This window comes from Malania oleifera, chromosome 10 (genome assembly GCF_029873635.1).
Source record: "Malania oleifera isolate guangnan ecotype guangnan chromosome 10, ASM2987363v1, whole genome shotgun sequence".
In the NCBI taxonomy this organism is placed as follows: domain Eukaryota; kingdom Viridiplantae; phylum Streptophyta; class Magnoliopsida; order Santalales; family Ximeniaceae; genus Malania; species Malania oleifera.
Genome location: NC_080426.1, coordinates 18,037,391 through 18,063,735, shown reverse-complemented (window position 1 = coordinate 18,063,735; position 26,345 = coordinate 18,037,391). Strand labels below are relative to the sequence as shown.

Here is a 26,345-nt window from a genome sequence, read left to right as displayed (position 1 = left end):
TCGGGTCAATCGGTTCGTTTTAACGGGGGCCACGTATCCACCCGCAGTGGTGACACGTGGCATTTTTTTTAATACTTTTTTTTCAACTTTATTGTAACAAGGTGCGTCAGCATGACATCACTCTATAACGTGGTGTCGTTTTAATGGTCCGAATTACTAAACAAGAATCTGTGATGTGGCAAAGATCTGACCATCCAAAGAAAACACAGATCAGATGGTTGAGATTGAGCCACGTCATCCTTAAAATACTTGGCCTAGAATACGCCATGTGTCACCATGCGGTGGTGACACGTGGCCCACTACCTTGAATATAAAAACTTAAATTTTTCCTTTTTTTTTTTTTTTTTTTCATTTTTCACTCTTCTTCTCTTTCTCTTCTCTCTGATTTCTCTCTTCGATCTTTCCCTTTCTTCTCTCACATCCTCTTCTTTTGGTTCTTCTTCGGCCTCCATCTCTCTTCTTCTTCTTCTTCTTCTTCTCTTCTACTTTCTTCTTCTTCTTCTTCTATTTTTGTTTTCTTCTTCCTCCTCTTAGTGTTGCTCTCTTTTTCATTTTCTTTTTCCCTGCACTTTTTCTTCCTCATCTTTCGACATCTCTCTCATGTTCTTACATTTCCTCACTCATCTTTCTTCTCCTTTTTCTTTTATTCTCTCTCTTCTTCTTTTTTTGCATCTTCTTCTTCTATTTCTTATTTCTCTTTTACTTCTCTCAAATTCTCATTTTACTATTGTTTTCATTTTTCAGGCTAAAACCACATGGAAGACAAAATGGAAACCTCCGAACCTTCAAAACCGAACCAAAGCCCAGGATTCACAAATAAGTTAATAGCTTAATTTTTTTTTTCATTTTTTCTTAACTTTTCCTTGATTTTCTCACGAAACAAACAAGTTTGATTTTGAATTAAATCAAAGCCTGGGTTAAATCCTATTTGGGTTCAGACTTTGGTTAAGCCCTGTTTGGCTCGGCTCATGTTTGGTTCAGGGGTTTGGACTTGTATATTTAAAATGGACTTGACCTCAAGCCCACTATTGGGCTTTTAAACGTATTTGGGCTTAAGCCCATTGTGGTTATGAACTTTGAATGGGTTTAGACTTAGGGCCACTGTGAGCTTTAAACTAATTTGGGCTTTGAAATTGGGCTTCAACATTCGAGTCTCAAGACTTGGGCCTTTGAAATCTGGGCTCCAACATTTACTTAAAACACATTTTGGTTCATGCCCAATATTGAATTGTAAACTTGGGTTTAATTTTAGGGCTAATGGGCCTAGGTTCCAATTAGACATGGGTCTAGGGTCCTTGGGTCCATGACTTAATTAGGTTGGGTCAATCAAGTGAATCGGGTCAATTGACCAGATTTAATGAATTGGATCTACCAATTAGATCATACCACTTTTAACATATTGAATATAAAACAAAAACCAACCTGTGATCTTTAGCTCTCTCAGTCTTTAAACTTTCTGCTCGTTCTTCTTCTGATTCTGTCCTACAACTTTAACTCTGAATTTTGATATTTAAAACCTTGTGTGTATGTGTCCCTGTGCAAATTTTCTGTGAAAGAATTGCTCACTGTCTGAATGCCTCTGTCTATCTAAATTTCTTTCTCTGAATGCTTATGCCTGTCACAGTGTGTGAATTTCTCTGTGTAACTCGCTGTATGTGAATTTTGTCTCTTACTTACTATTATTCTCTCTATTTATAGGCTTATGAGGAATGATTAAATTAAATTGTGATTGATTGATTAATTTTGATTGCCCAATTAGCCTTTAAAACAAACGATTAGTTTTTCATTCAATAATTCAATTTAAATTATCCCCATTTACTGTCTAATTTTCAGCACATGTTTAACCTTTTTTTTTTTTTTTTTCTTGTAGGTTGCAAATTGAAGATTATTGGCACACTTCTATTTTTTTTTTTCTGGTTTTTTTTTTCTTTCATTTTATATACAACTTATTCCCTTGTATTTTCATTTTCTCTGTATTTTCTACTTTTTTTTTTTGGTATTTTTGCATTTTATGAAATGAATATTCTATTTATGTTGTTTTGGTTACATGAGGCCCCGAACAATTTGGGGTGTCCACAACTTTGTATCCTTATATGAATTGGCTCAATTTCCATCTTAGGCTCTACTTTGAACATCATAGCAAGTATCACTAAAGCATCAGGAATCTGGCTGTTCTCCCTTGGTCAATGGTGAAATTCAATTTCATAAAACTCTTCTATCATTTTAAGGATAAACTATTGATTGAGAATCAACTTGGCATATCTTAGTTCTCCCATTCCCCTTTCAATTGATATATTACCAAGGTCGAGTCTTCTTTAACCTTCAACTCTTTTACCCCTCTGTTTAGTGCCACTTGCAACCTTAGGATACATGCCTCATATTCTGCGGCATTATTAGTACATTGAAATAGAAGCTTTGCTATGAATAGAAAATATTTTTTCTTTAGTTAGATTAACACAACTCCTATTCCATGTCCCAAAGCATTTAATACTCCATAAAAAAGCATGACCCATTCATCCTCTTGACCTTCATCAACTTGTTCTGCTACATTTATGTTTTCATCTGGAAATTCAAACTTCATTGGCTGGTAGTCATCAAGAGCCCTATCTACCAAATATCATGCCATTGCACTACCCTTTATAGTCTTCCTTGTAACATACGCAATGTCATATTCTGTGAGTAACATTTATCACTTGGCCACCCGACCTGTTAACGATGGTTTCTCAAAGACATACTTGATTTGATCCATCTTGGAAATTAACCAAGTGGTGTAATACAAAGTGTATTGCTTTAATTTATTAACAACTTATGCCAAATCACAACAATTTTCTCCAAATCTAAATACCTTGCTTCATATTTTGTGAACTTCTTACTTAAATAGTGAATAGTCTGTTCTTTTTTCCCTGAAGCATCATGCTACCCGAATACATAACCCATTGAATTTCCTAAAACCTATAAGTACATGATAAGTGGACGTCCGGGTATCGGATGAACCAGCACAGGCGAACTCAGGAGATATCTTTTGATCTTTTCAAAGGCTATTTGACATTCTTCACTCCATTTCCCAATGTTACTTTTCCGCAAAAGCTTGAAAATGAGCTCACATGTGGTTGTTAACTATCACATGAAGCAATCAATACAATTTAGCCTCCCCAAGAAACTCCTAACCTCCTTTTCTGGTCGAGGTGTGGGCATTTCTTGCATTGTTAGTCATTGCAGGAGATTAATGATATTTGACCATATATGTATCTCTTAGAAGGCATTAAATAAAAAATAACTGAAAATTAATACCAAGAAAAAAATGTTGCCATTAATTCACAAAATAAAGAACCAAAAACTACTAAAATTTGAAACATCTTTAACGAAAGAAAGGATGTTCACCATGAGGTACCAAAAAAGAAAGAAAAGGCATTTGTAGCAAGGTAGCATAAACAAACAAAAGACATTTACATAAAAGCAAGAAGCGTACTTAGGTGAATATAAACAGTGGGTTTTGGGTCAACTAATAAATATCAATTAAATAGTTCTAAGAATCATGGAGTAAATGCTAATTTTCAATAGATGGAAATAAAATCCAATTTCCCAAAATAGCTTGGAGGCACAGGAATTTGTAGTTGTGAATTCAGAAATGAGAATTCAATTTACTAGGAATATGGAATTGACAGTTGATTATTTGACTCCTTCTGCTCAAAATTCAAATGTTGGCAATTGAAAGAATCCAAAATGAGATTTAAGGATGAATTTGCAGCAAGTTGCCACTTTGAAAAGAATTAAAATTCTATGTATATATATTATAAGAAAAAAAGTTGAAAGTCGACTTATAGTAACAGTGGCCTATGTGACGAAAGGTTGATGAAATTTCTATTTTCAATAATTGAAAAAAAAAATTTAGGAGAAGTAAGCGCTCATATTAATTAGCTAGAACTGGTAAGTCAAACAAAGTAGAGGTAAAACAATACAACATAGAAATTTCAGTATAGATTAAACACCCTTAATGCTTTAGGAAATCAACCCTCGACTCAAAGAATTGAGTAAGAACTTTTTAACTTCACAAAGCTAATCACTCAAAAATTCAATGCATTTCTGCCCTGTATAGATAGTTTTTAACATTATTTACAGCTTGAGAAGCAAAAAGGCAAAAAATTAGCTAAAATTTCTAGCTCTCCAAGAATGATAGATTGTAACAGCCCAAATTAGCTTGTAAACAATTTCAATTTTTGATGTCCTCACAGCTGAAAGTCTCACTAAGTTTTCTTCCCAAATCAAAGAAGCCCCCTTGCAGTTTAAGAGTTTGATTAGCTTGAAGATAGACTTGCCTGAGAGTAGGAGGGGCTTTTCACAATATGAGGCCCTAGGCGAATGATTTAATTATGGGTCTTTAATAATTTGTTTAATTTTTATTTTTATTTAAAATTATTTTTTCTAAATACATCAAATAATTTTAACTGTATGTGCACTCCACGCACCAAACACATGAATTCCATAAATAATGTTAACATTATTATATTTAAAAAAAATTTGGAAGCCCTAAAAATTTTGGGGCCCTAGGCAACCACCTCAGTGGCCTTAATGAGGAGCCAGCCCTGCCCGAGAGGAGGACAATAAAATAAAAGATGGCTTCTAATTTCTGTTTCATCCCCACGAGTTATACATTTTGCATCATCACATTTACACCCAGCCAAATTCATGGCTGCTAACCAAGCAATGGAAGAATGTTTTAAAATACTAACCTTTGGCTAGACGATATTAGCCCACAAGACAAAAAATGTTATGATGAGGAATAAAAAGAATAATTATTTCCACTTCTTTTTTTAAAAAAAATTATTATATTTCTATTTAAATTTAGTAATATTTTTATTATATTTCATTCTATCTTTGCAAATAACATTATATGAACCAAACATGACTGAAAAAAGTAAACTGGCAACCCGAAGTGGCACATAATTTTCTTATTATTTTCAAATTTTAATCATTTTAATTTCCTATTAATAGTTAAACGAGCTCAAAATAATATTACATCGTGTTTCTTATTCAATCATATTTAACTACTCCTAAAGACGAAAGGTAAAAATTTGGCAGTCCTGTGTGACAAGTTTTAAAATGGCTAAACTATCCTTTAACATTCTTTAGTTTAAAAGTTAATTTCTATTATGTTCAAACATATTAGATCTTATCTAAATGTCCTTGAGTCTTTGTTATTCCAATTGAATCTCATGGAATACATTTCCTATTCTAGTTGAATGTCATGGAGTCTCTTTAGTTTTGTCCGATCGTTACAGTATTAATTTTTGAATAGGTTGTGTCTATTCAACTTTATCCTGAACGATGTATTTATTTCATTCAACTATAAATTGGTTTGGACAAATGACTAATGTACAAACTATTGAGCATTAACATTATATTAGAATTGATAATCAGTATGAAATGTACCTGACGTTTGTCGTTTGTGTGTTTCATGGGGAAGGGAAGAGAATTAGACAATGAAGAAGAGAGTTCAAGTGCTTGAGAAGATTACATTAGTAGACAAACACACTACTGTGCAGGATCCACCATTGTGGTAGCCATAGTAGATCTTCACACCTATCATTTCTCTTAGCTTTCCTAATAATTTAATATTTTATTAATAAATTCATTTCTACAATTCTTCTTCTTTTTATTTATTTTTACTAATGAATGTTTTTGCTTCAATATATGTCTATAATTTAAATTTGCGTGTATTGAGAGATTTTGTGATATTACTTTATTTTTCATATTACTTTTTATTGGTATTAGAGTTTTGACTCTTTTGGTGGAGTCAATTTTTTCTTACTCATTATCAAATGGGTTGGTTTTGGTTTATCTTACACTATTGTATTTTGATGATTTTGTACTACATCATCTCTATGTGAAATGTGTTCTTTGAAAATTAAAATTAAAACCCGTAGAAATAATGTTTGGGAGGAGTACATTCAAAATTTAGTGATTATATTTTCATTTTTTGTAATTTCAAGTATTAGCGCATATATGGTGGCAAGTCAATTGCCTATATATATATTTTTCTTGGATTAAAAGATGATGTAAAAAACATCATTTTATATATTTGATTTTGGATACACTATAAAAAAGAAAGCTTTTAGTCATAGTTTCAAACCGTCACTAATAATAGCAAATCATCACTAATACTTATTAGTGAGAGCTTAATGACGGTTACAGAGTGGTAACTAAAATAGCAGTCTCAACTAACTATTAGTGACGGTTTTGGAAAGCATCACTAATAATGGAGTATTAGTGACGACTCAATTCCGTCACTAAAAGCCTAAGACTGTCATTATAACTGACACATTTAGTGACGGTTTCAAAACAGTCACTAAAAGTCATACTATTAGTGATAGTTTTCAAAACCGTCACTAAAAGTTTAAAATAATAATAATTTTTTAAATCACCCATTAATCCCTGTTAGAACCTGTAATTAAATTTGTGCACATATAATATTGAACCATAATGAATGAAAAATAAATAAATTGTTCAAAAAATGAAAATATATACATAACAAATAGCTTGAGCAAGAAATCTACTTTTAGTGACGAAAGCATTAGTAACGATTTCATTTTCATCACTAAAAATGCATTATTAGTGACGGTTAATATTTTCGTCACTAATACGTTGACTATTAGTGATGAATTTTATTTTCGTCACTAATGACTCATTATTAGTGACGATTTTAGCTCCATTACTAAAAAGCAATTTTTTTGTAGTGATATGAATTTAATTGTTCATTTTTCTTTTATGTTATTGCAAGGTGAGATTGTTTTTTTTTTTTTTGTATATTAACTTTAAATACATCACATGAGTCAATAATTGGCTTCAATAACATTGTTTAGATTGGTTACACTTCAAATTTATTTACTTAAGTGTTCTAATGTTTAAAAGATTATGAGAATCAAATTTAAAAGTCTTATTATTATTATTATTATTATTATTATTATTACATAGTAGATTAACAAAAATAAATTATATATTACACACACACACACACACAAACAAGTTTTCAATTTGTCATTTGTTGAGACACAATGTTAGTACTAATATGAAAAAGAGAAACATCCTTCATCTTGATGATGTGATTACCTCAGTAATTGTTGAAGTAATGTTTAGAGCATGAAATTATAACTTTAAATTTAAATTTTTATGTGAATTTAAATAAAATATAGAGTAAAATTATATTAAATTTCCTTCAAATGTAAATTTAAAGTCCGAAAATTGATCCTCACAAATACTAGCTTTATCTAATTCGAGAGCAAGGGTGTGAACCCAACATGTTTACTCGCTAAGTATGTATGTAGTTGCATATTTGGATACCTATCTTCAGAAAAGCCCAACCAGATGAGCCCACCAAACCATTATTGTGGACCGGGCCTAAGCCCGGTTAGACGGTTCAATCAGATCAGCATAGTAATCCATTTTTCTGGGCTTGGATAAAGCCCAGTTAGACCGCCGGTTCATTTTGTACATGTCTATTTTTATGTTACAAGCCTATGATTGACATTTACAGAGATGCGAAAATTTAATTCTGTTTGTTTTGATTCCATTGTATTCCTAATTAACATATGAAACCCTCCAGTCATTTACCTATTTCTTAATTACATGATAGCTATTTTTTAACAAAACCTTTTTACTTGTTTTATTCTTTGAGATTTTTGAATTTTTTTTTTAAATAAGTTTGGTTAAATTTTTTATGTTACCTTTGATAGAATGGATTTCGGACCTTGAATTTGGACAAATATCAATATAATTTCTTATTACATCTTATTCAAATTCAATACAAATCCAAATCTATACCTTTCCAAATGTAGGGTTAGTTCTTTTTCAAATCAATGAATCAAGTTTTTGAAGAGAATGTGTTTTCAAAATAGGGTCTTTGTCTAGGAGAGCTCTTATTATCAATCTCAATTCACTCGCTCTCACTAACTTGGAATTAGCATTAGATTTATATTACAAAATTTTATTTACGTTTATCCTTTTGCATTGATTTATGAGTAAAACATAATCAAAAATAGCCACACAAAAAAAGGGCGAAACAAAGAGCGATATCGAACTTCATTCTCAAACCACTTGGATCGAACCCTCTTCAGTTGACTGCACACATAACATATTTTGAAGTTGGTTTTAGAATTAAGGCATTTTAATTTGAGATTGCAGCTTAAATTGGAACCCACTATGAGCCTTTGCTTGAATTGGCAGCCTATTTTAGGCTAATTTGGTGATCTAAGACCCACTGTGGGCCTTTGTTTGAATTTCTAGCCCAATTTGGGCTTGTCTGTTGTTTTAAGGCCCATGGTGGACCTTTGTTTGAGCTGCAACCCAAAGCCTTCAACCTTAACTTTGTGGGTGAGTAAAATTCGGTGAAAACCGAATTACCCAAATTAATCAACCTAATTCGATTAGTTTGGCTTGGTTCAATTTTAATTTTAGGAAATTTTTGGTTTTCGATTTCCGATTTGATTTAGTGTGATTTTAATTTCGATTAATTGAATTATATAATAATAAAATGTATATAATTATAACCAAGCTAGGAAATTGGGCGATTTCATTAGGGTTCCAACTTCCACTCTCCACTCTAGCCTCCACTCTTCATCTCCGGTGAGTCTAGTTCACTCTCTAGTCTCTAGCCTTCTTGAGTGCCGCTAAACCAGGATCTACCGAGTGTCAATCTAGATGAGTTGCACCTTGCAATCTCGCACGCCATGTTGCCTCGCCCTTGTCGTGGCCTCCTAACTCTAGTACTCTACTCCAGCCTCCACTCTCCAGTGACTAGTCCACTCTCCAACCTCCTCGAGCAGCATTGGATCTACCGATTTGGACCACTCACACCTCGGCCAAGCCATGTCATCTCACCCTTATTGTTGCCTCATCCTCACCATCGCCTAGCCCTCATCGTGGTTCGGTTAACCGAATTATCCAAAAATTTGGTCTGGTCGGGTGATGGTTGGCTAACAAGATTAATTTGGTTGGTTTGGTTATGAAAAAGTTTTAATTGAAAAAATCGATTAATTCGGTTCATTGACCAAATTGTTGGAGCCAACTGGATGCTCACTCCTTACCTTACCAGTACCTTCAAATAGTAGTATATTCTTTAGCTACAACTCCCAGGACACCTGACAACATCCCAAAATGAGACACCACCAATCGACCCATAAACCATCCCAAACTATAAACGATCCCAAACTCATTTTTTGGGGTTTGATTTGAATTGGTAGGATTGGGCATGTTGATGAACACCCCTCGGTCAAGGTGTTGTATATGACATTTTGTTTTTGTATTTAGACAACCCATTTATTTTTTCCCTTTTTATTTTTGTTCTTCTTGCAAGAATGATTTAAAAAAAAAAAATCATATATGAGGAAAAAAGGGCCAATTCTTCTTATGGGCTTCCATGCAATGTTTATAATTTTTTTATGTCTATGTTATCTATAAATTAATTTGTGACTTGTAAAGTAAACTTTGATTCGGGGAAAAAAAGCACATCATAAGTGTGCTAAGGACAAAACATATTAAACTTTAGCATATATAATTAAGTCCTCATCGTATGTAAAGAAAGCTTAACATGGTAATATATAAATGTTACATGCAATCTTGTTCTTTTATTTGAAAAATATGCATTTGATGTACAAAAAAATATGAAAAATATTTTTTAAGTAAAAAAATAAGTTTTGTTCTCAATAAGTGAGACATTTGAGGTTTGAACAAATCATACTATTGGAAACTAATTAATAATTAAGTTTTATATCTATACACTATTTGTTTCGAAAAACATCGTTAATCATTGTCATCATGCCTGACTTTTTTATACGAAAAAAAAAAAAAAAAAAAAAAAAAGCCAACGTAAAATACAAGATAGGTACCCTATAACGCAAACATGAAAACAAAACAAACCCTTAAATTAAGAATTTTGTTTTCAAAGCCAAGAAAAGTACTTTGAAAATTCAAGACAAATTATACTTGTATTTGACCTAATTTGTATTTTGGCAGTTATCTATTTAATCATTGTGACCATAATGGTGCTTCCATAATGCTCCACAGCATATGTTAAGTATTCAATTACATTGCAGAATACAAGGAATATGATTGAATGAGTTTTTGTGAACTGGCATATTGATAGCAACTCTCAAGAATTAGGTAGATATTGGATCGAATATTATCTGATTTTTTATTTTAAAAAAATACAAAAGTTGCCAATATTTGATTAATTTTAGCATTAATTAACACGTGGATGTAAATTCGTAATGGAGTTTAATTAAATGGGGTTAGCAAGGACTGTGGGTTAGGTAGCGAGCCCAATTTAGTTACCAAAAATAATGAATTTTTTAACTCTTCGATCGCGCGCCAGGGAAAATTATACCATCATATAGATTAACAAAAATAATAAATTCATGTATCTAATCTCGCCTAATGAGACCTAAGGTCAGACTTATCATTTATTGTTATTATTGTTAAACCCGGGTGTAACGTCTATTTCTGTGAATGTACGGGAAATAAGAATGTCGAAGCAAATAAAATCCTTCGATATTTATCTTAAAAGTAGTTAATTAATTAAATATGAATGGGAAAACCTTATAAGCTTGATCTCATGCCATCCATAATTGCCCAAATAGAAGGATATAGAATTAGAATGCTATTAATTAAATATGGCTTTTTGTGTGTGACCAGATCCATTGACACGTCCCATTATATATTGTATAATGAAGAAGAAGAAGAAATACTTTTATGATTACAAAAATCCAGCAAAATAATTAAGACAGCTCAGAGTAGCTGGAGATGGAGGTAGAACAAGCAATGTATGGTGTGGGGCCAGCAAGCTAAAGTATATCTATGCATCCCTCACACTTCTCAATTAAGACAGCTCAGAGTATTATCAGCTCACTCTTGATAAATCAAGTATTAATTTTCATGTAGGATGCCCAAATCTCTTATTACCAAAAAGAAAACTTTACTTCACTAAAAAAAAAAAAAAGTTAATACTTCATGCAGATCCAGGATCTGAAATTAGTGATGGATGAGTGATTTGTATTACATTTTAAAATATATATTTATTTTATAAAATTGAAATTTTAATTCATAAATTATAATAATAAAAAAGTTAACTCTGCTATATTTATTTTTAAAAATATACACCTAACAATTGCACTCAACAAGTTTTCATGTTTAGCTTAAATTTTGAATACGACAACAAAGCCTTAAGTTCAACAAGTTGGGCCGGCTATATGAATCCTTTCTTATGAATTTACTCGATCAAAAGTATTTTTCTTTATTAGATTAAATATTATTCAAATACTCTCAGTACCTTGTTCTAAGTTATTTTACTTCTATCCCTATCATTTTTCACACCAAAAACAATAACTAACTTACTCCTTCTCATAGGTGCTCTATTAAGCTTGCGCTTTTTATGCTCAAACCATCTAAAATGTCACTCCCTTATCTTGTTTTCAATTAGTGTTATGCATAAATTATTGTGTATATACTCATTTCTCACTCTATCTTTTAATGTTAAACCATCCATCTACTTTAACTAACGCATCCTTGCAACTTTCCATTTTTTTTTTCGTACATATTGTTTCTTCGTGGCCTAACATTTTGAACCATAAAGCGTAGCTGACCTTATAGCCATCTTATAAAACTTTCCTTTTAATTTTAAGGGTATTCTACGATCATACTAAAGGGGCCTGCTGCGGAATAGTCTTAAGATCGGTTGTGGTGCATACAGATAACCAAAACAAAAACGATCTTACATACTCGGGTTAAACAAAAATTCGATCTTTCAAACCCGAATCACAATAAAAATTCGATCTTACAAATCCAAATTATGTGATTAGGATCATATCTGCGAGATCTCTCTAGTTTGATCTCGAATTTGCAAGCACGAAGAAGAACTCTCAAATCTGCAAGCATGAAGAGGAACTCCCGGATCTGCAAGATTGAAGAAGAACTTGAGATGACGTAACACCTCGTTTAATTAGACATAAATTAACCCAATAAAACACTGACTACTCATAAATTCAATACTTTTTTAATCTACCACCTTCAAGAGTTCCCTTTATAGGTGAGATTTCTATTAAACATCAAGTGCTTTAAAGTTAAAGTGAATTGCATGATCTTAATTATAAGAGGTTATTATGTCCTTTTACTAGACCTTTATAACTTATAAGCTACACACTGTTTATTCTTCTCCTTAACAAAACCTTTTATCCAGGTATTTTTTGTCACGCCTCGAACCCAAAAATGGGACCCAGGGGTGAAAATGTAATCTAACATATCTCTGTATCATACAAATCATCTACAGATACAGTACAAAGGATAAGGGTCCGACCCCGTGGGGTTCCTAGGCACCCTATACACATCTAAACACAACCATATACGCAGCGAAAATAGGTCATTCTATATACATATGCAGTATCATACCAGAGTCTATACAAGAGCAGAAACATGCTTTATCATACAACGTACAACTGGGTGCCCAACACATCCCAAAATGGCAACCCACCAAAACACAGTCCTAGCACTTACCCAAGCACTAAACGCAGTACACTGGCCACTACGCTCCCTACACTAGGACGCTAGTTCCGGTTACTTGAAAGACCTGCAAAAATGTATGTACAATAGGGGTGAGACACCTCTTAGTAAGGAAGAACACAGGTTATATCAGTGTGTGGCATTTGAGTGTTATCATGACATACTAACATGCATTGTTTAACAGTCGAATTAGTCAAAATCAGTTCCAGTATATACACAAAAACAAGCAATACAATCTGGTGTCATCACACCCTTCGGCTCGAAGTCGGACTGTCAGGTGATATTTCACACACTTCGGTAAAAATCGATAATCTGGTGATATTTCACACCCTTGGGCAAACGTCGGCAGTCTGGTGATATTTCACACCCTTCGGCAAACGCCGGTGCCCCCGGTAACCTGACATAGCATCAACGTTGAACCGATGCAGATCTGGTGTTCGCACACCCTTCGGCTCGAAAGCCGGCTAATCTAGTGGTATTGCGCACTCTTCAGCAAAAGCCGAATTTTCAAACTTTGAACAATTCGGAACCTCGTTCCTATTTCACCAAAATACAACACATGCATGCTCATATAACCAAACAAACCACACTCATTTGGTAATCTAAAATCACGGTTTCCCAAACACATATAGTTTAACAAGTCAAGGTAGGGTCATCCCTATAACACAGTTTAAATCAGCATATACACTCAGTTTTCAACAAAACCAGGGATGCAGCCCGTCGCCCCCTTTTTCCCAAAACTATAATCATGAAAACCCCACAGTTTTTCCCGTTAGATCCCCCAAAATGAGTAGCCAAAACACACGCAAGACCGTGAACCACAATTGTACCGAGTCCGATTTCAAAAACAACTGATATAAACACAATTCTCCTTACCTTTTTTCCAAATAGCAAATCCCGAACTCTAAGGCTCCTCTTACAATCGATAGTACAGAATATACTCACAAGACTGTTCCATACACAACTACCAGATCAGAATTGAAAACTAAGTCTTATCTCGATTTTAAGCCGAAACCCGAAAATCTCTGAAACGGGATTCCGATACGTAGAACTTGTAGAGAATCGTTCCATAATCCTCGTGGTAACTTTAGATTCACGATTCTAACAACGAACGACGAAGAAAAATCTAGAGAGATAGAGAGTAGGGAGAGTTCTAGAGAGAGAGAGAGAAGATACTTGAGTTTCTTAGCTTGGAAGTAATGAAAACTTCTATTTATAGCCCTTTGACTCGGGCGTCCTCGTTGACGAAATGGTATACTTGTCGACGAGTCTGTCATTGCCTTCGTCGACGAAGCGGTAGCCTCGTCGACGAACCTAAGATCCCCAGTTTCCCTGCTTCTCCTCGTCGACGAGCCTCTGAACTTCATCGACGAGACTTACATGAACTTCGTCGACGAACTCTGGCTTTGTCGACGAATCCTATTAAATCCCCAATTTGCCCCTCTTTTATTTACTCAAACCCATATATCACGGTTCGGGTTCTTACATTTTTTTTTCTCTATCAAATGTAACAGCTTAGAATGTAAATTATTAGTTAATTCAATCTATTTATTGCTAAAAAAAATAATATGATTATAAATTTATGTCAATGATAATAATCTTAACTAAATTCGTAGTTTGTACTAATATTTTTCCAATGAACATAATTTAGTGTATTATTTTTCTAAAATAAAAATAATTTATTATAATGCATAATAAAAGTAATTTATGATTAATTATTATTTTCTACTTAATTATTATTTAAGTAGATTTAACAAAAGCGTGCAATTCATTGAAAATTAAAAAAAAAACTCAAGTATTCCATTCTCTTTTTATTTTTAATTTATGATTAAAATCTTTGTAATATCAACAATTTAAGAGCATAAATATAGGTATTTTTTATGATTAAAATGTACTAATTAATAATACGCTCCAATAAAAATTTGGAGATAAGAATTCAACCAATCAAAAATTGGTTTCCAAAAATGGTTTCAAAATTTAATACATAGTATAAATTACCTTTATTCTTAAGTTTCTCATTATATTCATTTTGTTCGAAAGATCTATTTTTAATACATAGTATATACTACATACAAAACTCAATATAAGTGCACTTCCAAATAATTCATTTAAATTAAATTATAATCTACCTTAAACTCAAAATTCTCAAATAAACTAGACATTATTATTATTGTTATTATTATTATAAATTAAAATTGTAAAATTGCAACATCATCAATTTAGGATTCTTTACGAAAATTTGAAAAATTCACCCAAATTAGTTTTCTGAATCATCAAATATATAAATATGTCAGATTAACCATCTCAGTTCAAGACACAAATTAACCTAACTAATTTACAAATCAATAAACAAATTCAAACCTAAACCCTAACCTCGGATTATTAACCAGCAATGTGACCAACAATATTTACACATTCAATATATAACAATTTCAATTTAGTCAAATACAAATAATGAAATGAAACCCTTACCTCAAATTGGGGGTTTCCGGATACAACTTCCAACCAAAAAATCGAAAGCACTGAATGCTAATTTTGTAGGAAATTAACACAAAATTCTCAGATCCCGTGAGAAACAAAAATAGAGAAACAATCCACGTCAAAGAAAAATAAGTACACACACATGACAATATTTAAGTGGTTCAACAATTTTACCTACGTCCATGGAGTTGCAGAGATTTCACTATGATCGGGAAGAAAAACAGAGAGTGTGGCTATACAATGTTTTCTCTCTCGCTCTCAAAATGACGGTCAAACCTAATCACAATAATAATAATAATAATAATAGCTTTATATGCTGCGCATAGGGTTCCCAATGGGCTACAAAACGGCTCAAGCCTTCGCTACATGGACTAAGCCTTATGATAGAAAACTTTCATTAAAAAACCACGCAAAATTAATTCGAGTCTAGTCATCATTCAGATCAAATGACCAAGGCTCCACAAAGCCCAACAAATTTATGAATCCAAAATAAAAAATCTTCAAATCTTTCAAATTAATCTTGAATGATCAATGAACCCAAAATAATTTTAGGGAAAGAAAAATACATACCACATTTCCTCCTTTTTATAGCTTACTTTCCAACAATCTTGTCCACATACCCTCAAACGGTCACCTACTGTGAGCTCTCGAATGGTCACCTACGAGTAGGCCTGGTGGTGCTGCTATTGCTGCCGTCCTCCTCTCTGCAATTCTCTGCTCTCTACATTCGCGAGGGAAATGAAGGAGAAATGACCAATTGAAGGGCCCGAGTAAATCTTGTTGGATGGTCCAGCAAGATTTGTATGCCTCACGTCAACACACGATAACTTGATCGTTTAAATTTCGTTAGACCATTTAGTGAGATTATATAAGCATCAAAATGGGAAAATTTTTCCCAATCACACTGTTATTTAATATTTTATTATAAAATAAAATTAAAAAGGGGAAAACTTATACAAATTACATATATATATATATATATATATATATATTTTAATGGTTTTTGTGTGAATTGAGTGGAGGCTATGGCCCAAACTCTATATAGATCTGCCATTGGCTTCATGTCGAAATTAAGGGCCGCATTTGATTGAGCTATAAAGATTGAGCTGATATTAATTTATAAATTTTATTATTTTGTGTCTTGTAAAAATATCAACCTGCTAACAAGAGAGAGAGAGAGAGAGAGAGAGAGAGAGAGAGAGAGAGAGAGAGAGAGAGAGAGTTTCTGCAAGTACAAGCGCAGAGAGTTTCCCGCAGTGTCAAAGAATTAAGCATACAATAATAATAAATAAAAACAGAGACACAGATCTCTCCCCTCCTTTTGCTAGCTTTATATATCTATAAAGCTAGCTTCATGTGAACTCTTCTTCCTGTATATATATATATATATATATATATATATATATATATATATATATATTATGTTAATGTCATATTATTTAAAGCTAGTAGCTAGCTTCATATAAACTCTTCTTGCTGCCGGATGGGTTGCTTTGGATGATCCAAGTAAAAACCCAAAAAGAAGATGAGTAAATGTGAAGCAAAGAGTCCTACTGTTCAGTGAGATGTGAATAAAGCATGAGACTCTTCATTATAGTTGATTGGTGGGAATGTTCACTGCTCTCTCATCAATTCCTGTCACTCATTAATTATTTTATTCATTATTTAATTGGATTCAGAAGAGTTCACATGAAGCTAGCTTTATATATATACACATAAAATGCATTAATTGGAATGAATGGCATGCAAATAAACAGTGCTTTTCACAGTGCTCCAAATAATCACTCACGCATGCTCAAATGATTAAATCCCAGTAAATAATATCTGCTAATCACTGAGTAATCCCCTAATAATTCCTTTAACCATATTACACGCATATTCTTCTGTGGATAATTATATACTCAATTTTTTAAATAAAAAAAAAAAAGAAAAAGAAAAAGAAAGAAAAACACTTTATGCCGAATAATTTCTCAGCGGGTTTAATATGAATTAATTAATTAATGGTGAATAAAAACATATAAATAATTAGAATAACATTAGGAGAAGAAGTCACCAGCAGACAGTTCACATGCAAAGATTCATTAATGGTGGGTGGTACATTTGGTAACCCAATCCAACCCAACCCCATCGGCCATCACGCATATGTATCTTCCCAAATTTGGTACGTATATAATAAATAGTCATGCCTATATAATTAACATGACAGATGGAATGGGTAGTCTGCTTAATTATTCAATCCTTCCAATCTGGAATCCTATGTACCCTCATCTCTCCGGATTCCCTCCTACCTGTATTTCATCCCAGTGGAGTTAGTCCACGTCCTTTCTTTTTCTTAGAAAAAAATAATAATAAGATAGAATTATTAATTTTTTTTTTAAATAAAAATTGATTGAAAACTTTTATGAATATACTACGGTCGACGGGATCTTCAACTACCATGAACTCCACATCTATTTTACTTTTATGCGAAAAATAAATAAATCATAACATAAACTTTACATACCGAAATCAATCATGTCAAATTAACCAAGGAGAACACCAAGAGAAGAACACCCGAAGAAGCCATAGAAATCGTTTCTCCCACTTTTTCTCGGTCTCTTTCCTTCTTTCACCAAATTTATGGGATTTCATGATGATCAGAGGTTAGAGGCAGAGAGAGGACAATTTCCTATATGCCTTGTAGCTTACATCACTTTTTGCTAACTGCTTTTTCACTTTTCAACTTGAGAGCTTTAGCTTTCCTTCCTTTATCCGTTTTTGCTAATCTTTCTTTGCTTAGCTTAACTTGACATAGAGCATGCCCTTACAGCTACTCCCCATAACAATAGCTAATTATGTATAGGAATAACCTTCCAACTTCCACCACTAATATCTCATTAATTCTAAGTTAATCCTTTCTTGTTAATCCATTAATTTTACATTCAATATCCTTTAACATATGGGCATATACCCTTCATGTAGGACCCATATCATTCATGTGGAACATATCATTTGGGATATAAATCCTACAAACTTATGAAATTAGAACGTTTAAACTTATTTTGACACGAAATTCAAAAATAAAATAAGTGTAATAATACGTTGCATTTGGAAGTATGAATTTTGAGTTTTCAATTTGGATTTGAGTGAATTTGAACAAAATTCAATATAATTTTGCATTACATTTCACTCAAATAAACACAAACCCAAATCCAAATCCTTTTTCAAGCATGGGTTAAACTATGTTAATATATTCTTGTTATGCATGTGGTAAAAGCGACTTATGACTTTGGTGACCCCAAGATCACTAGCTCAATTCTTTCTTGAGAGTTTACCTCGATGAATTACCAGGGTACGTCAATAGGGGAAACAGCTTTCAACCCCTGGGTTTAGTGCCGTATTATAGTATCCAAAGTGACGTGATGGTGGTTGGAGTCCCCGGATCACCAAAAAAGAAAAAAAATATATATGCTTGTTGTGATTCATGTTGAGTCAGATGAATAGTTAGAGATTAAATTTATATTAAAATTACTTTTGTATTTTTCTAATTATTGAAATATCTAACAATAAGTTGACCGATTGTACCTAGAACACTAAACCTAACATGGCACGCTACCAATTTTGAAATCATTTTTTTGCTTCTCAACCACATACATAGTTATGATTAGTTTATGAGAGCTTTATTCATGCCTCAAAGGACCCATAAAGTGACGCATTCTCAAAATGTTTTGAAGTGCTAAAATTAGGCGCTCTGCTCATCTTAATTTTTTCATCTAATAAAGTAAAAGCCGGGTATCACGAATTATATATCTATTTTTAAACTCATAGTTTCTTCAAAATCTAATGGACCGCGTACAAAATGATATTGACCACATCATATGCCACCAGCTTGTAAAAAATATTATTTTTTAAATGCTTATGCCATGGTTATGAATTTTCTTTTAGGGTACAAAATAGTCCGTCAATTATTGAGTCTAAGTCTCACTAGAGGGATTTGTTTCAAAATTTTTTTATACATAATTTATGGTATGAATGGTATAGTCATTACATAAACACTAGAGACTTTGGGTATAATGGCATGTTCCAATGTTTGCTCCATGCAATGGGGGGAGGTCAATCGCCCCAGTTTTGGGTATTGTGGGAGGCCACCCTACCCTGTTTGTGTGGGGTAAATTGCAGATAGGGTAAAAATTTTGAACTTGTTTAGTTGTGTAACATATTTTCTTCTATTTTTAGTTTTTAAAATAATTATGAAAAATTTTAATTATTTTTAATTTTTCAAAAATGTGTATTAAAAAGGTATAAAATAAAGAGTTCATTTAAATGTGAAGAATAATTTTTTTGTTTTTTTGTTTTTTTTTTGTTTTTTTGAATTTTTAGCTTTTAAGATAATCACAAAAAGTAAGATGTTTTCTAATTTTTTTTTTTTTTAAAATAATTTTATAAGGGAGTCAAAGTCTCAAAATAAGTGTTAGAAATTTAGAAAAAAAAATGAAAAGACATTTTCTAAGGGGAGTTTTTTGTATCATGGTCAAAAATTACAAAAACGAAAAAATAAAAACTAAAAACTAAAAACCAGAAATGAAAACTTAAAATCAAAACTAGCAACCAATTTGGTAATATTTGTAAAATTAAATTAAGCTAAATACTTAATTAAAAATGTCAATTTTCTTTTTTTTGAAATAATATTAAAAAATATGATTAAAATGATCAAATTACAAAATGATACACATTAAAAATACTATAGTAAAAATAAAAATTATACTTAATTGTTATACTTTCGAAATTTACTTTACAATAAATTTTTTATTGGACACAGCAGATAAAAAATAGTAAAAATATTTTGTAATTGGCCTTATTACTATTTAAAATTTATGCATATCTTTATTCCAATTATTTAAATTCATATGATAATTTTATTTTAATTTTTATTTTAAAGTGTATAAAATGAACGATTTAATCAAAAAGAACTATTTCCCAATATTAAAATTTCTGATAACAGGTTGTCAAAATAACTAAAAATTAATCATATAATCTATTTTTTATTTTTTATTTTTTTGCAAAAAGCAGAAAGCCGATAACAGAATTAGAGAACTAACAACATAAAATAAATGTATTTTTGTAATATATTTCTTCATTTTGTAGAAACAGAAATATAAAATAGGAAAAAACAAAGATATCAAACAGCCTAACTTTTCTATGAGTTTGTTTGGATTTAAATTTTGGCTAGCAAAAAAGAAAGGAAAGACAAATAAGGAGGAAACTCATTTTCTATTGTTTTTTCCTTTTATATTAAATACTATTAAAAATGAGATTTTGTTTTGCTTAAAAATTAAGAAAAATCAAATATCAATGATGTGTAAAATTAAAATTTTATTCCTGAATTTAGTATATTTTTAATTTTTTTTCACAGTTTTCTTGATAACCAATACATGCAAATGTGCATTTCTTGATATTTTCCTTTCCTTCCCTTATCTTAATATTTTGCAAATTCCAAAGGAGAGCAATATAAATTTCGAAAATTGGAAGACAATGCGGAATTTTATAATTATTTAAAAATTTTAAAATAAAAAAAAATAAGTCTCACAAGTAAATACTAAATAGTGCTAAAACTCTTCATTGTTGTTCATTTATTTTACACAAATTTTTGTTAAGATAAAAAATTAACTAACTTTTATTATTATTTTTTTTTTGAAAAACTAATATGGAATTGAAATTATTTTTCACGGGCTCTTAAACTTTTATACAATAAATACTAAAAATTTGAAGAGATCAAGACTACCGTTTTTAACCTTGTGAAAATAAAAGTTATAAAAATTAAAAACTCTATGATTTTACTATAAACAATAATATTTTTTAGATAATATCTGAATTATTTACCCATTTACCTTTATTATGATTAAATTATTATCAATATGAAAGAGTAATAAATGGTACAAATTGAAAAAGGATATATTTATTACTATTAAGGTAAATGGTTGAATTCAAAATGAAGTCGAACTCTAAAATATGGAAAGTTTCAAATAAATCGGGTGGGCTTCGATAAAGATAGGAATTAATTTTTTCACATGAAAAAATAGTAGTCGATCATAATGTTTGCTCTCCTCAATTATTACAATGGTACCGTATTTGGGGTATATCGAAAAAATAAAAATAAATATTATAGAATAATTTTTTAAAAAAAGTTTTAAATTTATAAATTTATCCAATAAACGTCATAATTAATTAATTAATTAATTCACTAGTTTATCATGGGTTATACCAAAAAAATAGTAATGAATCAAATTACATACCAAACATAAAAATGTAAAAATTAAAAAGTCATTATACTCCTAATTAAGATAAGTCAAATATCACCCAACTCCAACCAAAACCTCCACGTGGCCGAATTAGATCAATTTATTTTCCAAACGAACTGATTAAGATTTGGTAATTTTCTTTTAAGACACACATACAATGATCAATAATTTATTTATTTATTTGTTTTCTTCTCAAATTATCAAATTCCTTCCCGTGCACGCATCCATAACCTTTTTTTTTTTTTTACCACATCTCTATATATAAACCCCTTAGTCTCCCTCGAAATTTTCAGTTTCTCTCCTAGCTTCTTCTCTCCAATTCTTCTAGTCATTCGTGTCCATGGATCTCCAATTGCACCTTGAACTCCCCACTCTCCGACTGCCGCCCATTCGGGTCCGCACGCCGAAATCTTCTGACACCCCCGGCGACGCCGGCTGCCCTATTGATAGCAACAGTCAATCTGCAGATTCCGACGCCACCGGCGACAACAGCTGCGTAATCAATACCAATCTTCAATCTGCGGAGGATTGTGGCGAATCGTCGTGCCGAACCCCAACTTCCGTGGAACATAAGATTCCGGCGATCCTGACCTGTCCGCCGGCCCCGCGGAAGCAGAAGACGGTGCTCTCGTGCAAGAGGAGATTGTCGTGGGAGCTGGAATTCCACCAGATCGTGCCGGCAGAAGAGCTGGAGGACTTCTTCCGGTCGAGCTTCGAGGCTGTCGCCGGCGCTAAGAGACGGTGTGCCTGTATTTGAATTCGACGGCGTTTAATTTGCTTGTCCACGCTTCAATCTCCCCCAATTTGATTTTTTTTAGGAATATAGCATTTAAATTAAGACTTCCTCAATTGAGGTTGGCAAATTCGTCAGAAGTGTATGTTATCTCCGTATCCACGATTGTAGCTAGTTTGGTTCAGATGCGGGTGAATTACCATGTCCAGAACTCCGGACAATTTGGATCTGCAGCATAAACACATAATTCATATATATATATCAATAGATTCCAATTGGTGTTGAACATGAAATTTGATCAAACTGATCGTTGCAGTATATTAATTGAATTTTTATTTATGCCCTGTTTTGAGTTCTGTCAATGGTTTGTACGACTGATCTTGGTTGATTTGGTTTGTGGATCCGAGGAGCAGTAAAGGAGGAGAATGTGAATATGGTTAATAGCAAGATCTATGGATTGATAATTCTTATTAATGGTGAGATGGGTTGATTTGTATTCAGTTTTGACAATTTTCTGTTGAGTGATTGACCCGGCTTTGGGATTGATAAACCTGATTTTCTTCATGAACTTCCAGCTTTTGCTTTTGATTTCGAGAGAGAGAAGAAAAAAGGAAGGGGCTGTGTAACCACTGGTTGGTGAAAGGTGTTAAGAGTCACATGGCTACTATATTTAATGGGAGGAGAGGACTTTGTCTTTTTTGATAATTCCAAAAATGAACTGGAAAGAAAATTATGTATACTTTCCATTATCACATAATATAAATTTACAATATATTGTTTTCTGTTTGTTTATTTTTGTTTTCCAGATGTTAAACATTAGAATTTAGGGATTAGGAACAAACAAATTGTTGCAGTAAGGCTTAAGGGGGATGAATGAATTGTTCTATACATATAAAACCAAAAGAAAACAAAAGACGCAGAGCATAAGGCAAATAAAAACAGATTCTCAACATCTATATATTATCGAATCAATTAATAGGTTCAATGGAATTTTCACATTCAACACAGCATACTCCAGATTTAAATTTTTCAAATTTCTGAACATGATAATTGACCTCAACTCATGGGTCTTAATTAAATATTATTTTTGAATAAAAATTTAATTTAGTGGAGTTCCAACAACAGAGAAGCAAGTATCGCCCTATTTAATCACGCCCACACGCCGCTTCTTAGCGCCGGCAACCGCCTTGAAACTTGATTGGAAGAGTTCGTCCAGCTGTTCCGGCTGCACGATCTCACAGAATTCCAGCTCCCATGACAATCTCCTCTTGCACGACACCACCGCCCTCCGCTTTCTCGGTGCCCGTGGACAGCTCAAGACTGCCGGAATCTTGTGTTCTTCGGAAGTCGGCGTTCGGCACATCGATTGTTCGCAGTCCTTAGTGGATTGCAAATCGCCGGTGTCAACCGTGCGGCTGGTGTCGCCGGCGACGTGGGAGGATTCCGGCGTGCGAACTCGGATAGGCGGCGGCCGAAGAGTAGAGAGCTCAAGGCGCAATTGGAGATCCATGGACATGGTTATGCGGAATTGGAAAAAATAAATAAATAAATAAATAAGAGAAAGATTAAAGATTTGAGGGGAAGGTTTGGGGTTTCCTATACGTCAGAGCTGTGGAAAAAGGAAAATTAGATTTCCACAGATGGACCAGATCAATGCAGCATCAGCAAGCTAGGAATCACAAGAATGAGAAAGGAAGATGCAGAAAGCAATAGGCCGGGAGAGCTTAAAACATAAGCTACTGCAGCATATGTATATCTTCTGCATCTTAGTTTTGAATGGAATAAAGCTGCCCCCATATGCATTCTTTCTTTCTTACAGATCGAATATGGAATAGAAAAGAAGGCTTTATGAATAGAAATGCTTTTTTTTTTTATTTTTTTTTATGCATGCATAAATCCAGCGAGGATTATATATGTAGATATGTATTCATTATATGTTTTTTAACATTTAGCGAGGTGTAAAGCTCGCAAGAATGTTCTTGATACAGATCAGATCTCAAGATTAATATTAGAATTATATTTATAATATAATATAAACCTATATGTGGGCAGAAATCTTGGATTTGGATAAAATATAATATAAAATTATATTAAAATTTATCCTAACTCATGCAAATCCAATTTAAAAGTCCGAAATCTATGCCCCTAAACTTAATGAAAGACAATTTAAATTCATTTAGGAGTATAGATTTTGATATTTAATTTGAATTTGTATAAATTTGGACTAAATTCGATACAATTTTGTACTATATTATGTTCAAATTCACGTAAATTAATTGAAATCTAATGCATCTCCCTCAATATAAGATTAAAATAATATTTTCATTTCAAATTACATATACCCACATGTCTTTTTTTCTTTTTTATGAGTAGACCCACATGCTCTAGGTCATAATGCATATTTACTGTAAAATAGCTTTATTTTAGTGAAAATATATCAGACATTTTATCACTTTCAAAGTAATTTTAGTCTTTACAAACCTCACATGATTTTTAAGGTGAATATTGACATAATAATTCAATAGTATGTCTTTGCTCCATGTGCTAATTGACCATCAATCTATTTGTATTCTATCTCTCTATATCCCTTTTAAAGTCTTTTAGCGAGAGGCATTGAGAGTTAATTCATATTAAAAGTATTATACTACACATGTTTTGGTACAATATCACATGACAATTGAAAATTATCATGAAAGAAAGAGCCGATATCATAAATCAGTACGTATTTTTTAGAACATCATCACATGAGAGAGTTGAAGTTGGCTTGAATTTTTCAAGAAATTTATTCCTTTTTTCTCTTATATTATTATTCTATTCTTAAATAAACCACATTAAGGGTAAGTTCAAAGTCAATCTCCTCAAGGAAGCTCTTGCATCCTCCACATCACTTCCTTAGCTTGAGCCTTTAATTTATAGGTTTATCTTTTCACACCCCACTTGGCACATCTTCCGTAGTGGATAGCGTCCTTAAATGTCGGCCTACAAAGATGATGATCACAAATGATACAACCCTTTCTTTTAAAAATTGAAATCAAAGTGAATTTAATTAAGGTGAGTTTAAAATATACTAAGATTCATTTGAAATTTGTAAAATGGATCTTTCAAAAGTGATGAATTTAAAGTTTTCTTATCAAAATATCAGAGTTCAAGTTTTAGTTCATTATTCCGATGGATTGGTCGAATATTTAAAGAGTCTCAAATATCATCAATTTAAAAAAATTAATTTAAAAAAAATATTAACTTAATATTTAGAAAAGATGCTGAATTTAAATTTATATAAATTTTAATTAAATATAATATAAAATTATATTAAGTTTTCATTTAAATATAGGTAAATTAAAGTCAAAAATTAAAAATACATGCTCACAAATGCTACCAAAGTGTCCTTCCACACCATCCCTTTTTTTTTTTTTTTTTTAAAGGGTCAGAAGTCACCCAGAAAGCGGTCTCGTTTCAAATTTATTAGTAGTCTCAAATTTATTAATAACTCTTACTTATGACGAAAGAATACCGTGAAAACAAAATAATACTTTGAATTTACATAATAATCAATAAAATACTCCATGTATCAAATTAAATAAAATAAATAAATAAATTTCTATCAAAAGTAAATAAAATTAATTAAACATATCTCATATAAGTCGTATCATCATATCCAATTTATACAAACTTTTGATATATGACTTTGGTGCCAAAAGGGAAGGGAAAAAGAAAGATGAGCTGATGACTCCCAGGGTGTGGTTCAGGTGATAGTGTGGGTTGCAGGAGTGCCTTTCACCAGATCAGGTGTTCAAACCCTCTTGGATTTGTTTCGGCCTCTGGACTCCTAAATTTATCCCCCCTTTAGAATTGTGGGGTCAACTTCAAGAGGCGCAGAATTAGTCACGTGAACAGTAAAACGGACGCGTGGATATCCGGTGCGTTTTCCAAAAAAAAAGAAAGATGGGCTGATGACGCTGGAAATTGGAAAAGAAAAACGGCAAACAAAAACTGAAGCTCAGCCGAAGCAGAAAAAGTTAAAAGAAAGGGAAGGCGTGAATTCCCATATAACTTAAATATACTACTTGGTACTTTCAAATGGATCTCTTTGGTCTTGTCAGCCATCCCAAATGTGACAGCTTATCAAATTATATATTTATTTATTTGTATATGCATATGCATGGTTAATTGGAAAAAGAATGTAAATATATATACATACATATATATATATATATATATATATATGTAATATAAAATCATATTCAGTTTTATCCAAATTGACAAAAATTTAAATTTAATGCTTAAAATTTATGTTTTCAAACAAAGTA

The 26,345-nt window shown here is 32.1% G+C and overlaps 2 protein-coding genes and 1 long non-coding RNA gene across 3 annotated transcripts; 2 read left to right on the top strand and 1 right to left on the bottom strand.

Annotated features, from left to right (window-relative positions):
• Positions 1-386: 386 nt before the first annotated feature.
• On the top strand, positions 387-2,118 carry LOC131166224 (uncharacterized). The gene is made up of 2 exons (XR_009139770.1): positions 387-820; positions 1,871-2,118. It is a non-coding gene; the product is annotated as an uncharacterized LOC131166224 (long non-coding RNA).
• Positions 2,119-21,596: 19,478 nt separating this feature from the next.
• On the bottom strand, positions 21,597-23,554 carry LOC131166235 (cyclin-dependent protein kinase inhibitor SMR1-like). The gene has a single exon (XM_058124583.1). The coding sequence runs from the start codon at positions 23,552-23,554 to the stop codon at positions 23,180-23,182; it is 375 nt and encodes a 124-aa protein (XP_057980566.1). The 3' UTR covers positions 21,597-23,179.
• Positions 21,646-22,341, top strand: LOC131166234 (cyclin-dependent protein kinase inhibitor SMR1-like). Its single transcript, XM_058124582.1, has one exon. It carries the CDS (start codon positions 21,646-21,648, stop codon positions 22,060-22,062), a length of 417 nt encoding a protein of 138 aa, XP_057980565.1. The 3' UTR covers positions 22,063-22,341.
• Positions 23,555-26,345: the final 2,791 nt, after the last annotated feature.

Bases quoted from the DNA above. Each gene is read 5' to 3' on its own strand.
- LOC131166234 (XM_058124582.1), top strand. From the start codon at position 21,646: ATGGATCTCCAATTGCACCTTGAACTCCCCACTCTCCGACTGCCGCCC.
- LOC131166235 (XM_058124583.1), bottom strand. From the start codon at position 23,554: ATGTCCATGGATCTCCAATTGCGCCTTGAGCTCTCTACTCTTCGGCCG.